The sequence below is a fragment of the Coturnix japonica genome, chromosome Z, assembly GCF_054131305.1.
Source record: "Coturnix japonica strain WE chromosome Z, WE-NBRP24, whole genome shotgun sequence".
In the NCBI taxonomy this organism is placed as follows: domain Eukaryota; kingdom Metazoa; phylum Chordata; class Aves; order Galliformes; family Phasianidae; genus Coturnix; species Coturnix japonica.
The window spans coordinates 22,302,333-22,319,569 of NC_140702.1; the positions used below are offsets into that span (position 1 = coordinate 22,302,333).

The 17,237-nt window shown below is 36.8% G+C and overlaps 1 protein-coding gene across 5 annotated transcripts in view; it reads right to left on the reverse strand.

The window, feature by feature from the left end:
- The window catches only part of ROR2 (ROR family WNT receptor 2), a 142,273-nt gene that overhangs the window by 18,773 nt on the left and 106,263 nt on the right, over positions 1-17,237 (reverse strand). For all 5 annotated transcript variants that reach the window (XR_014939307.1, XM_015849387.3, XM_085528630.1 and 2 more), the window contains 2 exons: positions 14,148-14,435; positions 13,192-13,222 (listed from right to left, as the gene is read on the reverse strand). Coding sequence is in view for 4 of the 5 variants with exons in the window: in XM_015849387.3 (XP_015704873.1) it covers positions 13,192-13,222; positions 14,148-14,435 (319 nt within the window). In the remaining variant the exon portion in view is untranslated. The remainder of the gene's footprint in view (positions 1-13,191; positions 13,223-14,147; positions 14,436-17,237) is intronic.

Consider the following 17,237-nt stretch of genomic DNA (forward strand, 5'->3'; position numbering starts at 1 on the left):
TCCCATTCGAAAAAGCCAAAGATGACAAGGAAAAGGCTGATAAAGAAAACATTGGTGCTGCAACAGGGCCCAACTTAGCTGGAGGCAACTTTGGCCAGCACCGCAGGGAGTGGTGTGTGTTTCTTGCTCTGCCTGCTTTCATGATCAGAGCAAACAGCTTCATTCTGTTGCCAAACGTCTGTTTGCAGATGAACCACCTTTCTGGCACAAAAAATCATTTGCTTGCACATTTTCACTGGCATCTAAGCATTACCATGCTTGAGATCACAGAAAACAGAGATCATAGTTAAAACCTTGAAGAGACATCACTGAAATAAAAGATGGAGATAAAACTTTCTTCTGTTCACTGGAGGACTGTAATAAATATTATCAGTATCAGTAAAGGAATTCAGTGTTAAAAAGTCAAAAACTAACAGGTGGGGAAATTTGTATATACAGTCATAGCTAAGTTGAAGCCAATGGACCTATGACAATTTACACTCACCAAGGATATGGCCCGTGAATTTTGCTACCAGATGTTCACAGAGTTTAACAACATTCCCCTATATCTGCATTACAACTTAGATAAAAACCAATGAGTAGCATTTATTTCTGTGCTTCTTATCTGAGAAAAAACATAACAAGGCAGAAAGACTAAAAAAAATAAATAATGAGGCATTTACAGAGCAATATTCATCTGCTAGTTCTTAAAAGGTATGCTGTGAACTGAAACTCCAGATTCAATGTCCAAATAGAAAATTACAATTAGTCAGTATTCCACCGATCCTACCAAATGACGCATTTGTTAATTGTAGTACTCAAGGTACCATTTCAAATCAGGTATCAGATAAAGCATTTCATTGAAATTTCATTAATGAAAGAACAGCAGCAAGTGAATTTAGTCTTTGCAACAAAGCAGAGAAAAGTAAGTTGTCAGATAGCAACTTCTAGATAACCTTATTTTTAGCCTACTGCAATCATTTCCAAAACTGATTATAAAAGTTATGTTTTAAAATGCAAAACTAAGTTTTTAACGTCTGTTTCCAAAATCACTTTCAAATGTTCATAAATTATCATAAAAGAAGGATGCTTTTAATGCAAGGTATTTTAAAAGCATTTAAATACACAAAAAAAGAGGTGGGCATCAATTGCATTTGAGGGCATGTCTCCATTGAATCGCAAACCAAATTGCTCTACTCAAAAGGCACTGCCTTACATGCGCATCAACATCCCCAAATGAGCCATGCCCTTGCAGCAAGATACTGTGTTTAAAGACTTAAGTGGATTAAAATCCATGAAAATTGGTATCGACTACCCTTCTTTCACTGAATCATTCTCCATCAATCCTGTAACACAAAACGCACTGCAATTGCTAGAAACATGTAGGAAAAAATTAAACATATAAAACAGTGGCAAGGTGTGCATGGCATAACACCACATCCTACTGGTGTTTAAGGGTATCCTGCACAGTCAGATATTTATCATTTTTTTTATATAGTTACAAGAGGTTTCACTGCACCAAAAAGTAGTAATGTTCTCAACTACATAGGGAAATAGAGACAGAGGGGGCTGTTCTTACAAAGCCTGTGTAGAAAAAAACACATGACTCTACAGTTCTGTTTGTGCTGTTCTACCCATGACCCAGCGCAGTCACTCAGTGAGTAGCAGTAACTCCAGCTTTTGGGATATCTGCTTAATCATTTAAGCCATTTGCCAGGGCACAGAAGATAAATAATTTTGACATTTGTAATGCAGACTGTTCATCATGAAGATGAAAGAAGCAAAGCTAAACAAGAACACCTGCTTTATAAATTTCCACAAGGAACAGAAGATTGTTCCTGGATGCATTTTCAGCCATCATCCTCTGACAACCACAGACTCTTTTTCAATTTCTTTCAATTTACTGACACAATATTTTTCTAAGTTCTCCCACTGCTTTCATAGGTATCAACGTGTTGGGACAAAGTCTTTAAATCACAAGTCAGCTGGAAATCCAAGAAAGGCTGCCAGTCTGTTTTGTTGAGTATTGGGTATTTTCAGCAAAAACATCTCTGTTATCATTCGCGTTACAGAAGAATTTAAAAATGAAAAAGTTTCAGAAAGCCAGACTCATGGGAACATGGACCTGGTCTTGCAGCATTCCACCTTTTTGCTTACGAAAGAAATAATAAAGCCTCCCTCCACATGTTTTTTGTTTTTTTCTTTTTCCTTTTTCCTTTTTCTTTTCCTTTTCCTTTTTCTCCTTCTTTTTCTCTTTCTTTTTCTTTTTCTTTTCCTTTCCTTTTTCTTTTTCTTTTTTTTTTTCTTCCTTTTTCTTTAAAAACATGCTATCTTTCCTGTTGTGTTACAACTGTGTAATAAATTGTCTCTCTCTAACAACCCTGGGGAAAACCTGTAGGACCAATGAGCCTTTCACAGAGCCTCTAACAAGTGGCTCCCTGTTTCTCCCACTGCCAGAAAACAGAATTCTCACTCAGTTTTCATCTTTCCTCCTCATTCCACACTGCCTCTGAGCAACACACAGCAATACACAGCTCCGCCCCACAAAGGTCTTGGAAATGTTATATCATTGCTTATTTCATTAAAATCTGTTAGCAGGATTTTATATGCATGCCTGTCTGTGACAGGTAGGAGGTAGAAAGTCTTGAGAGAAAAGAAGACTGAGAAAGCATGACCAAAAACAACAGCCATAAAAAGCCAAAGACAAAGAGGGTACAAGAAGAACAATGGAACTATTTAAAAAATGAATATTAAACAACATGGAAGTGTCTCAAGCTTTTATTATTAGCACTGTCTTTAAATGGAAAATGGTAAATATTGCATTTTTCTGTAAAGCGTTTCTTAGCTTTTAAACTGTGGTGAAAAATTTCAAATATTTTTGTGAAAAATATATTTTTAGTCATTTCAATTGAAAGTTGTTTGGAAATTAAAAATGTTTTAACTGGACAAGTCCAGAAATGAAACGAACCATGTGGATATAATTCTTTTCTTCCTTTTTATTTTTTAAGATAACAAGGGTGGTTTTGCTATTTCAGATACGACAGATAATCATCAATATAAGCATAGGCTATGAATTCAAGGTTACATAATTACAAGTACATGTAAGCGTTATCTTCAGAGTTCTTCACAGACCATTTTTATTCAAACTACAATAACACCAACTGTTTATATCTATACAATATTAAAATGTCAGTTTCACAATAATTTTCCCAGTCTTAAGAAAAAAAAAACAACCAAACCAAAACCAAACCAAAACTGGCATATTCTGCTTAATAGGAAACCCAACCACCAAGTAAGAGATTACTTTACAAGCATCTAAGCTAATATACTCATTGATTCTCCAATAGTTTCTATGGATAAAACAGGAACTACCTACTTTAGGCAGTACTGTGCAAAGTCACAGTCTGAAGTGTTAGAGGTAATTTCACAGTTCTTCTTCATAGAAAATAAATAAATAAATAAATCAGAACTGGAATTTTCCAATTATCAAAGCTAATGTATTACTTTTTAACTTCAAAATATATGTCTCAGGTGTTTTAAAAAGCAGTGTTGAAAAGCACATTCCAAACCAAAACCACTACCAGGAAAAAGGGTAGCCAAAAGACTGCAATGCTACTGAGCAGACACCTGAGACATGCTGGGACAGGCCTTTTGCTAAACCTATGAAACACTACACAAGTCTGCCCAGCCTTTTGTCATTTCCATCCCTGTGTGCTCATCCCAGCCTATGAGAATGCAGATACTAAGTTCTGCAAATACCCAGTCTACCTTCAGCAAACTTTGCAGTGTGTGAGAGAAAACAGTTTGGCAACCTCATGGCTGGAGCCTAAGGTTAAATGAGGCAACTATGCAAGGAGCTTGCTACAGCCCAGGAAGACAGGGTATTCAGCTATGGGAGGCAGTAGCAGGCTGGGGGTGCATCAAGAGGCTTCCACCAGAAGAGCACACAGTTCTCCTTAATCTGGAGCAAAACTTAATACTTTTTGTCTCTTGCTATTCCTTTCTGTCAGTCTGTGAGTGCATGCTTTCTCCTCTGGGCTGGTCTGCTCTGAAGATAGAAGCCTGTTATTACTGTTCTCCAGCAACAGAGGTCTGGCTGGTATGGGTAAGGAACCTAGACTTCACAAAATAATTCTGATGTGTCATCACGATTCCAGGTAATAGGATTATCAATATTCCCCAGATTAGGAAAATTAGCTTCTAGACAAGAAATTCTATGCTAGTTACTATCAGAATCCCTAAATTTTCAAAAAGAAAAACAGACGTGAATCCTCTGCCAAGCCACTGGAAGAGGATAGGAAGAAGCCACTGTCTGTTCAGCAGCAACATCTGTGGGGCTGGTGGCAGAGCACAGTGATACATCCAAATCTGCTGAAAGGTCTGTATATCCAGCCAGGCCTCACACACTGCTAAATGACAGTTTCCCCCTCCTTTTCTTCCTTTGAGCTTTAAACCAGTTGCTGAACATTTATCACAACTAATTTAATTTCACCCCTGCTCTTTTCATTTTTCCTATTCATACACTTACTTCTGGCTAAATGTCTTTTTTTGTTAAAATCTTTAAGAAAAGTAATAATGAGTACTGCATTGTTTCTTAGGCAAAGCAAAACAGTTAACATGCAAAATTCACTGCCGCAGTTTCTTTTCACATGCCACATGCAGGATGCCATGCAGGCATTATTACATGAGAGGATGTCAGTAGCAATTCGAGTCGCTCCACAGCTCCAAAAATAAATCTAATCAGGCTTGACATCACTAACCTGCTTGTTAATATGAACAAATAAAGAAAACTCAATTAGGAAATCAAATGTGTCTCCTAAGTTTAACATGTTAGGACTTAGCTCCTAATGGTTGAAAATGAATATGAATATGAATATGAATACTGATCCACCTGTCAATCTGAGTGACAGAAAATTTACAAGTGACTGCCCACAGTCTTGAAACTACTGAGTATTAAGAACATGTTTTTAAGTAACAAGTAATAAACTGAATTCAGTTACAGAAGAAAGTAGGAAGGCAGCCTGCTCTTGCTTTGCAATCTGAAACTACTACACTGCCATGATGTGGGCAAAAAAAGAATTTTTTTTCAAATGTATTCTGTAAAACCACCAGATGAAAACACCAAGATTTCTATACAGAGGCCATCCTGCTGACACTTACCTCCTTCACTGAGCTAAAGCAACTAATTTCCCAATTTGAAGGAAAGCATGGTAAGGTGGGTGGAAATGAAAACAAATGTTTTAGGGTAAAAAGATGTGTGTCTCTGTGTGAGCACATAGGTTTAAAAGCAAAATTTCTGTGATATATTAAACATTGTCTCCCACGTGAAGCAATCCTTTTCCTCTTTTGTGTTATAATCAGATTTATCAACACGAGAAATGGAACACTTATGAATGACCTTTTTGAGAAGCATGAGAGACTATGGCTAAGATGAGCTTCTTGCCATTTTTATTTTAGAGTAGCATTACCTCAAAGACTTCAGATCTTAAAATTAAAAAAGCTGTACCAATTTTAAAAAGCAAATTTCCTTACTATTTCTTTCTTTCTTTCTTTTTGAAACAATGCACTTTATCACACTTCGTGTTATTTGGTTTTGAGGGAAAATGTTTCAGTTTTATCAGTTGTGCCATCTGCATTACCTTTTGTCAAGTACACAAAATAAATTGCATCTATTGTTCATTAAGATCATTCTGCCTAAAACAGAGAACAAAATTATACAAAATGTAAGGAAAAATGAACCATAAAGCAATAAAAATTGAAAGGATTATTTATGGTGTGCTGTTACAACGTTAGCTTATTTTGTTAAATTGCCTACTTTCCATTAGAATAGTGTTCCTTTACCTTAGAGCCTAACTACAATATTTGCCCTTTCCCTGCATGCACTTAGCTATTCAGTGCCCTAAGGAACTCTAATTAAACACAGTGTGGCATCCAGTGCTGACAGGAAGTCTCAGGGACGTTTAACTGTCCTTTTGTAGGACATACAATAAATACTTTGAAAGTCATTTAAGCTACAGAATGAAAGAAAGAAGGGAAGGGAGAGAGGGAGGAAGTAAAATCAAAACAAACTAAAGATTCCTGGTTGTATCAGGGATGTCCAACAGCTGCAAGAACTACTTGCCAAAACCCCAAAAGCTATTTCTACTTTGAAAATCAATTTACATATATCCTTAAAAGGATCAACAAATGTCTTCTTTTGCTTACAAGTTCTTTGGTAGTTTAATATAAATTGCTTTGTTGAGATGTCCAAACCCAGACACCTGCTGCAGATCTTGAATTTGCTGGAACAGGGCAAATCGGCATTGCAATTTTTACAAACTCAGAGCTGTGTGCTGCTTTTGGTCACACATGCACATCTCAGAGTTTCTCTGTGGAGTAGGAGGGATGCTCTCCCAACCCACAAATGATGGGTAAATTTTCTCTACACAAACCGTCAACTGTCTTTAATATCCATCTATCAGTGAATCTTCCAAATTTTGAAAAAGCAGATCTGTTAAGAAACAGAAGGTTTGTGTGTTTTGTTGTACTGCCTGCTTGATTCCCATATGTAAAAAACAAAGTGGTATGCATTACATTTATTACATGTTCCACTCATTTAAAAGGGTGCTATTGCTGAACAGCTAATCAAAAGTGCTTCCTCAAATTTAATCCAAAGTCAGATTAACAGTAAGAGCAGACAAAAGTGTAATTGACACTTCTTCCTAAGCTATTTAGAAGCCTTGACCAAAAGCAGGGAAGCCCCATAAGGATTCCTTTCTGGCATCACAATCAGGCTCTCATATAGTGCAGCGCAAAACAGCTGCATTACACCGTAAGGCTCAGGGACATTTGATTTCTGTAGTATGACAGAGAAGGTACAGCTTTTCTGGAGGTTTGTTTTTACTCATTTTTGCACGTGCTTGGCATAATTTTGTGGGCGTTTCTGAACAATTTAGACTAGTAAGTATAATGGAACAAAATATTAACCATTTTTTCAATGTTCCTTGTCAGCTTCTTTCCTCTGTTCTTTCCTTCCTTTGAAATGAAAGAAAAACCAGCCACTTGCAATAGTTCCTTCAGATAACAAGTTACAGATAATAGAGACACAGCTCCTGGCCTCACATGCACATCTCAGGGTCACATCTGGTAAGATAAACTCTAGGTTAGGAGAAACATAATCTCTGCTCTGCAAAGAAAGAAGGCTGTCCTACACACAGGCAGTTGTAACTGCACTACAGCGTTAATCGTGTTAGTTACAATACACACGTGATGTTTAAATTAATTAATTTTCCAAGTCCATGTTGAACTCATACTTCTATTACTACATAACATAGATCCTTCAATTTAATCTCAGCTTTCCCTCCAATCACAAAATTAAAAAGGAAAGTAACATACAGGGGCTAGAAAGAAACTGCTGCATGTTCCAGCCAGATCCCCAAACTGGATTGTGAGAGGGCCAGGAAATCTGCCAAGGCAAACATTTGCTGTTTAATGTGGACCAGCCTGAGACAGCTTTTGCCTCAGTTCCTCATTTGTTAAATAGGAGCAATGTTCCCATTTTTCAAGAGAATGTATCCTAAACATTTTGAAATTATCTGACTGCTAATAGTGGAAGGCACAGAAACCCTGAAGATTGACCATATATCCATTTGATGTACAAGAAATGGAGAGACAAAGGTTAAGCAACTTGCTGCAATCACACACGGAGACAGGAGCACAGCCAGAAATTGAATCCAGACCTCTGAAATTACAGACCAGTGTTTTAACCACAAAATTCTTCTTCTTGCTTGATTAAAGCAGGAAACCAGAACACAAAGTATGTGCTTATTCTCCAGCTTCAACATGATACCACAAATATCTATGGAAAAATATATATATACTTCAAATATGGTGCGTATTCTGTTGAAACAAAAGGCAAGTAATTTTTTCTTTCTTTTTTTTTTTTTTTTTCAGCAAGCATTTTTTTCAGTAGTAGTCAGTCATAGTTTCATGACTTGTGATCAGTATTCCATATAATAACATCAAGTAGTGCACTGGGAGTTAAAGAGTTAATGATGCAGTTCTGTGGATTGTCTATAGTTCCAGTTACCTGGCCTTAGAAGAGTTAACTACAGCTCCCAGAAGTCTTCATTATTCTGTTTCCAGCCAGAGGGAAAGATAAAACTGACCAGAAGCCAAGACATCATCTCTTTTTCTGCCTGCTCCATGGTGTGCGCTCTGTACCTGTCTTGCCTACAGCGTTACAGCAAGGCCTTTGGTTTCAGACACTCCTTCTCTCATTTTATTTATTAGCTTCAATTCCAATTATCTCGTATTTTATTGTATTGTCTCTAATTCCACTATTATATTCAGTAAATTAGTTGTTTTCCTTAGTTTGTTTCAGCTTTTTTTGTTTGTTTGTTTAGGCCCATCTCCCTACATTTTACCCTCCCCCCTTACCCTTTTCCTGGAGTGTGGGACTGTGAATCCCTTCATTCCCTGTCATGGAACCAAGCTGAACTGGGCTGAACTGTGATAGGAGTCCTATCTTTTAACACCTAATCCTTAGGTGCCTGAATAATTACTGTAAATTCTGATATGAAATAGCCATGTATTGGGTATAAAAACATTTGTTTACGTAAATTTTAAGAAAAATCCTATGTGATTTACAAGGTGTAAAATATTATTATCAGTGGCTGAACTATACTTAGACTAGAAAAGAGTTTTTGCCTCTCCAAGGAAAGGAAAGAGATACAAGTGGTGATGCTGCTGTTTGACTGTAGGGAAGTATTCCTTCTTTGTAAAGTGTTTAGCTTGCCAGACAGATCCAGCTTACAAAATGTTTTTTGCCCACAGCTACAGCCTTCTTCCTAGATGACCTCAGACACGACCAGGGAGGTGACCTTGGTTCAAAGTACTCCAGTGTCCCAGTCCCTTTCATTCTCTTTCTCAAGGTCTCACAGCCTCTTTTCCAGCTTGTGATAACGTGTAAATTTATCACATACTTGCATGCATAACAAGGCTGTATGACCACCTCTCACATCATGCAGAAGGTCACCTCTGCATCACAGCACAGGTGTGCTTTCTCTACATGATAAACATGGGATATGAAAGCTCACCCTAACCTTGGCATTCCTCACCAGAGCCTTAACTGAGATGAGTAGTTGGACTAGATGAAAGGGTCCCTTCCAACTTAAACACTTCCATGATTCCATGTTATTAGTTTTCAAAAACATCCTATTTTCAATCACTTGAAAGATTTTTTTCTTATTTTTCAACTGACTGATTTTCTAAATTCTTATTATTAATACAAACTGCATGAATGAAGGAACTCTTTGCACTGCAAACTTAGTCTGAATGGTTTGTATCTCAAAAACTCCTCCCCAAGGTAATGGCAATGCCTACTTAATAAAGGTGTTACTTCTCACATGTTTTTCCTTAGAATCGTTATGTAGACAGTCATCTGCGACTGAAATTCAGAACCAATCTTAATCAGAGCTCAATTAAAAAATGAATGCTTATGCTTCAAAATCCTAACTCCCCTACACAGTGCTGAGAAGAAGACATTAAGCTCCTTCTGTCATAAGCAGACCACATCAAGCATATGCATGGAAAGCATAGCACTTGTAACAGAGTGCTCTTGTGTTATTCTCATTTCTGCTAAGGCCTTACCACATTTTCCAGAAGACTTTACTGCCAACAAACTATTGAATCTTCTATCCCAAGACCTCTGCAAGGTATTTCTACTGTTGTCAAAGACTACATGATGAATGATGTCTTCAAAAAGGAACTCGCCTGATGGGTAAAATTCAATCTAAGTTTTTAAGTTTGGAGAAAAATAAGTTAAGTTACTGAACATGCAGTCTTCTTAGAATATTATTATCTTGTAAGAGCAGCACCTCAGGAAGGGAAGGCAGCTGCTTCTGCCTTCCTACACTTAGATTTCACAGAATCACAGAAGTTGGAAGGGACCTACAGAAATAATCAATTCCAAGCCCCCTGACAAAGCAGGTTCCCCACACCAGCTTGCACAGGTAGGCATCCAGGCGGGTCTTGAATATCTCCAGAGAAGGAGACTCCACAACCCCCATGGGAAAGAAGAGACTGACATCCATTGCTCAAATGTAAACTATACTAAAATACCGTTCTCTGGTACATAATACTCAATTTTTTAACATGAACGCATTCACACCTTTCTCACTGGACAGAACATCTCTCTTGAGCAGGGAAAAAGTAAATGATGTTAATAATGAAAAATATAACAGCATTGAGCAGGGAGAGAAAGAATTCACCCTGCTGGCTGGTCTTGTAGTAGTATAGTCCTCTACTAACATGCTCCTTTGTACAGTAAAGGCTGGTCAGAGACTAGTTATTTTTCTTGTTGTTTTTTTCTTTTATTTCCTTTATAAACTAATTTCTACTAGCTGTTAATTTTTGATAAATTATTTGCATAAGTTATATTTTTCCACTTCTATAGAAATACCTCTGTAACTTTCTACAGATGCAAGCCTTCACAGAGGCTTCTCCAGCCTCTCCAAAGCAATAAAAAACCAAAACCATAAAACAAACAAAACAACAATACAAAAAGAACAAGAAGCAACAACAACAAAAGCCCCTAACTTTCACAAGATGTGTTTGATGAAATCTTTCACTTTTTGGTTTTAATGGAAATGTCTTGACTTCAGTACAAGAAAGTCAGGGTCCTTTTTTTACACTGCTAAAGATGACTTCACAATGTACATTTGATCTACAGCAATTCTAAATTTTTAGATAATTTTTTAAAAATCCACAGCAAAACATGTGGGATACATAAAAATACCTTGACAGATGTTATCTGTTTAGATAAAGGTTTTTATTCTGTAATTTTTCATTAGTTATAGTTTTAAACCAAGACACAGTGGTTTTAGGTTTCAGAACTTTCAATGAAGCATGTCTTTTTGGAAGCATTGATGCCAGGAGAAATGGCATTTTAGGAGGTTCAACAACAGACTGTTATGTAGCCAGCAAACAAAGAGTCTACTGTTCTATATCAGCCCCTTCCAAGCATCTACGTATTTCAATAATCAATTTCCCCATTTCTTTTTTCAGGTTTATAAGTTGACCTGCACAATTTTAAACAGAATATTTAGTTTAAAAAAAAAAAATAGGACTGCCAAATTACAGCATTTTATTTGCAGAATAGAGGAACATGGGAACAACTGTAAGGCATAGGAAGAGAAAACAGAAAGAAAAGTAATGTAAGAAGGCAGGATATGAAAGCTGTACAGAAACTGGTTAAGTAGAAAGATGCAACAAGATTTAAATAGAAATTATACAGTGAGGAAAAACCTACCATCACTGCACACCTCTACACTTCATCTTCTAATTCCCTCAAGACTTCTCTCTCAACCTCCAATCTCAGGCACTTTTTCTCATGCTTCAGCTCTCCCTTCTGCTTAGTGCACGTGCCAAATATCTACCAGCACCACACTTTTCATCTTACTTCCAATGGTAAGCCCAAAAACAAGATGGCAGGCTACTGCTTCAAGGTTCAATACTGATGCCATTATTTCAGGACCAGTTCAGAGTTGTCACAGTACCAAACTAGTACCAAATTCATATGATATTCTTTGTTTTTCGCAAATAATAGGAGCTTTTTAAGGCTATTTATTTGTCTTAATGTATCATTCAAAACCTGTACAAATGAATAACAATTGATCAAAAATAAGGTAAAGTAGGAATTAAAGGTACCTTTCATACCTAAAAAGTATTAATTCACTTCCCCTTTTAGTGGATGGGTAATTAAGAAATCTGTGTAACACTTATTTTTTTCACTGTCACTGCTTGATTATTAAAAAATGATGTTACTTGTAGAGTAGCAATGATCTAACGTTTACTGCAGGAGAAGATGCTGGTAGACACTAGGGAAACCAAAAGAAATAAGATGAATTATTTCTCTAACAATATGGTATTAACTAATGTAAAACCTAGATCCCAGCATTTCACCTCATTCTTAGATCTCAGTATTCTTCAGCTGTATTTGAGAACAGTGTTCTTTGAACTTAAGTTCAGTGCTTCATTATGTGTATTTTAGTTTACTATCTCTTGTCTCAGTCACTGCCTTTCCATCTTGTAAAAGATCAGACAGTTTCCTGGCATCTCACTAATTTTCCTTTGCAGAGCAATTGTAAAACAGTTTTCTGAAGTAAACTGTGTATAATCTTAAATAGGCTTTCCGTTGGTAGAAAAATTATTACATTTTTTCAGTATGCAGTTTTGAACAGCCATTTTTAATCCACAAGAGCAAACAATTTTAAGAGAAATATGAAACCTTGTGAAAATTATCTAAATTCATGATCTAAATTATTCTAATTCATTGTGCATACTATGCTTATATAAAAGAATGTTGTATTAATTTCAAATACATAAAGCAACTGATTATTTGAGATCTAAAGGAAATGGAATAGTGGTCAGACCATTGCAGCCACATGATATTGCCACCCAAGTCATTGGCACTTCAGTAATCACAAACACTGATAAGCAATGTACACGTGAAAAACATCCACATGTCTTTACAAAGTTGCTTTACTCCATCACCAATGGTAACTTCATGCAATTAACACAGAAAAGTTCTCATACTGCATTTCTCATGTCATTAATCGATAGACCTAACCTATCTAAAAAAAACTACAGAGTACGTGTTACTGAATTTAAAACTAATACATAAAGAAAGCACTAGGCTGATCTATCTTAATCTTTATGACTGAATCTGCAAGCAAGCTGAAATAGCTATGAAAAATCACCAAGTCACCACTAAAGTCAATATGACACCTAACAAGTAGAGGTTACTCAATCATTCAAAGAAAAGATTTTGATCCTGTTTTGTCTGACTTTTCAAGCTATAACAGTATGACATGGGTAGATTTACAACTGCAGCAACTTAGGCACATTATCCATTCATTTTTAACCACTCATCCAGCCTATATTTGCCCTTTAAATAGTGTTCAAACATCATGACTCTGTGGTATTCTGATTGTCCAAAATATGAAATAAGCAAACAGAAATTTCTCGGGAACATTTGATCAAATTCAGACTCACAGAAACATAATGCTATCCTAATCAGAACTCTTCAGTCATCTGCAAGTTTTCAATCATACTGGATATTTTTAGCAAATGCACTGTGGTCAAAGGCAGTACTTACTGAGTTTATGAAACAAATTCTTACAGAATAAAATTGGTCAGAGTACATTAAGTAATTTTCCAACATGTACTTACTGAAGATTGTGATTTGGGCTGTTTGTTGGACCTGTAAGTATAAAACAAACAAACATTGCTTGTAAATTTGGCTCAAGGAAACTGCTTAAAAAAAGTCAATAGCAAACTGTCTCTTCAAGGAAAGTTAGCCTCAAGATTCAAACAAAAGTGTCTAGGTTCCCACACATAATTACATGCTGCTATTTTCAAAACCACAAATAAAAATCACATGTATCTTCTGTCCGTTCAGGCAACAATCCGTGTGAACTTTATTTCTGTTGGAAAATATCTACTGCCATAAAAACACAGGCTGTTAAAAAGACAATGTGTTATCTAGACACATAATTTACGCTTTACTAAGCCCCACCTGAACATTCCTATCAGTTTATGGTTCAACAAGGTTATGCACCTAACCTTTGTCATGATGAGAACAAGGTCAGATAGCCAAGTGCTTAATGAATCACTATAAACAAACTTTTGAGTAGTCATTATCATTATAAAATCAGAGGAAATTTTAGGTAATTGTGTCATGGCATTAGAAACACAAGAAAAAGAAATAAAACTTTTGCTTCCAGATGGAATGATCAATTCTCCAGCAGCCAATGCAAGTACTTCTTAATAGGTAGTGTACCTTTAGCTCTCAAAGAGCAGAATTTGAGGCCAGGATTCATGGAGCAATACAAACATGGTATATCACAAGGATGGGCTTAGCACTACTGAACACCACCTGTTTTTTCATCAATAGAAATTTAAAGATTTTTCCATCTGTATTTCCTTCCTTTTATTACTGGTAAATGAGTATTGAGTTCAACTCAATAGCTTCTGTGGTGGGGAAAAGGTACTTGGCAATGGCTTTATTTACTCCCTTTCACATGGACAGTTCTTAAAACATCAAATTTATTTCTTGTTATGCTATTGGAAAAGCTAATACCCAGCCCATATTGAAGTCCAAGCAATTATAAAAGCCAGGAACTCACCAAGCCTCACAAACAACACTCCTGTTGCTGTTATCGTCTTCATCCCATTAGAAGCCACACACTGGTAGTATCCTGTGTCAGTTGTGTCAAGATCTTGGATTCTCAGACGTGAACCATAATCTGTTTTTCTTATGATGATACGCCTTGGCTCCTGAACCACTGGAGCATCATTTTTTAGCCATCTGACATTTGGAGATGGATTTCCTGCTACCTTGCAGTGGAGGATTGCTGTCTGCCCCTGGACTATGGTGATATTGTTTACTGGTTCCAAAAAGGTCAGAAAGTAACCTGAAAGGGTAAAAGGTCAGAAACGTCAAAACTTTGCTTGGGCTTGGATAAAGGCATGTTTTTATGAGCAAGAGTTGCATTTTTATTTGAAGTATATACTAAAAAACAAGTCCCCAAATCACACCACACAATTCACCATTCCAGGTATACATCCAAATTGTATTTCCTAATTGACTTCAAGCTTCTCTACAGGTAAGTATAAAGATTAGAAGATAAAGCATGAAATGATACCATTACAACTCTACCTTCTTTCATCTATTTTGAGGTTGTATTTTTAGCTGATTACAACCTGCTATTTTTTTAATGTCAGGTCCCAGAATAGTGCTAAAATGGACAAGGAAAGAACTGTATGCATATTAAGTAATCAGGTTTCATGGGTTTATGTTCCATAAATGAAAAATAGAACACTAATTTGTGATTTGTTGAAAGCAAAGTGTTTGTCAGGAAGCCGTTATGCTACACCAGTGACCTCAAGTGATAAAAAACTGAACAGTGGATGGAAGCACAATGTAAAAACACTTGCAGTGATAAGTTCCACAGGTTATTATTTTAAAATTGAATTTGGTCCTACAGTTGATGCATATCAGACCATGAAAGCTTGAGAGCATTTAATTCCTCTGTAATAATAATGGGAATGTCAAAACATATCAGAAAAGTATAAATCTGTCATGTTCATGTTTACTTTGATGAATTTATACTATCTAGGTGCTTCATTAGATGAATTTCATACTGCACTTCATAAGTATGTAAACTGAATCTAAACAAAATTTAACTTAGATACATGTTCAAATGTGCCTTTTCCTATTGAGTAATACAATTTTGCAGTTCTTTAATTAGGAGACAGCACATTACTCTGTAGGAATATAACAGTAGAATGCAGTGGTCAACTTTGCGCCTAACAAAATGGATACTCTGTTTTTATTTACTTATAAGGTGACCATGAAAATCAATTTTCCTGTAATAGGTAGTTGTAGCATTAGAAAGAAGAGCAAATGACAGTAGAAACATCAAAATAATCTAAGTTGAGAAAGCAAAATTTTCCTGGAAAATTGTGTTTTACTGAGTATTACACTGTTTTCTACTAAATAAATCCTGATCTAGAGAATACTATATGAGAATACAATATAGACAAATGTGAAAGTAGTATGTCAGTACACAGTAAGATCCAGATATATTTCTTATCTCCATACAGCACTTCAAATTTAAAGGAAAAATATTTTGTTATCTTTTTCCTTATCAATACTTTTTTCTTTCTGTATGCAATCTTAAATTAATTTTCCCTGATGTTAGCCTTGTACTCCTTAGTGGTCTCTAAGAGATTTTGATAGAACACAAAGTATATTTATATTTAAACATCCTTTAAAAACAGTGGGCAGAGGCGATTTTTTTTCTTCAAAGTCTTTCCTGTCATTTTTCCTGGTTTACAGTCTACAACTGCAGTTAGAGTTATTAGAATTACATTGTAGCAGGTAAGATGAAAACAAATTACCTCCTGTCTTACAACAAATTACCCTGCCTGTTACAGGCAATAAAAAAAAATGTATCGAAATTATTACTTAAGTCAAAAACTCACATGCATAAGCATTTCTATAAAAAAGACTGTATGATCCCTCACAAATCAGAAGACGGTTTTCCATTGCTGTTTCATTTTTAGTTCTTTATTTAAAGAATGCAATTTTTGACAATTTTTCATATACCTGTATATAACCTGTAGCAGCCTATTTTCAAACAGCAGAGTTGAGGGAGGGTATGTGTGCAGGAAGACAAGAAGGCGACTTGCAGTAATTTTAAAAATATTCAAAAGAAGTCAGTTTGCACTAACTTGAAATACACTCAAAAAAGAACTGACATGGTCAGTAGCAAGGCAGAAGAATAAATATGTGAAAAGAAATGGAAAAGTGAGTGAGCAAAAAATTATTCGAATTCTAGCAAAAAGACCCCAGCAGCACAGGAGAACCATGAAAGTGCAATGACATCCAGTCATGCCAATGGTAGTGTGCTGTTCACAGAATCACAGAATGACCCGGGTTGGAAGGGACCTCAAGGATCATGTAGTTCCAACCCCCCTGCCTGGCAGGGCCACCAAACATACACATTTACTAGATCAGGTTGCCCAGGACCCCGTCCAACCTGGTCTTGAACACCTCCAAGGACGGGGCATCCACAACCTCCCTGGGCAGCCTGTTCCAGGGCATAACCACTCTCCTAGTGAAGAACTTCCCCCTAACATCCAACCTAAATCTTCCCTCTTTTAACTTAAAACCATTTCCCCTAGTCCTGCTATTGTCAGCCCTTTCGAAGAGTTTACTCCCCTTCTGGGAGTAAGTTCCCTTCAGGTACTGAAAGGCTGCAATGAGGTCACCCTGCAACCTTCTCTTCTCTAGGCTGAACAAGCCCAACTCCCTCAGCCTGTCTTCATAGGGGAGGTGCTCCAGCCCCCTGATCATTTTCGTGCCCCTCCTCTGGACCCTTTCCAAAATCTCCATGTCTTTTTTGTACTGAGGGCTCCACACCTGGACACAGTACTCCAGATGGGGCCTCACAAGAGCTGAGTAGAGAGGGACAATCACCTCCCTATCCCTGCTGACCACCCCTCTCCTGATGGAGCCCAGGATCCCATTTGCTTTCTGGGCTGCCAGAAAGCACACTGCTGACTCATGTTGAGTCTTTCGTCCACCAGGACCCCCAGGTCCTTCTCAGCTGAGCTGCTCTCAAGGACAACTCCTCCCAGCCTGTACAGGTGCCTGGGGTTCTTCCGGCCCAAGTACAAAATCTTGCACTTTGCCGTGTTGAACCTCATTA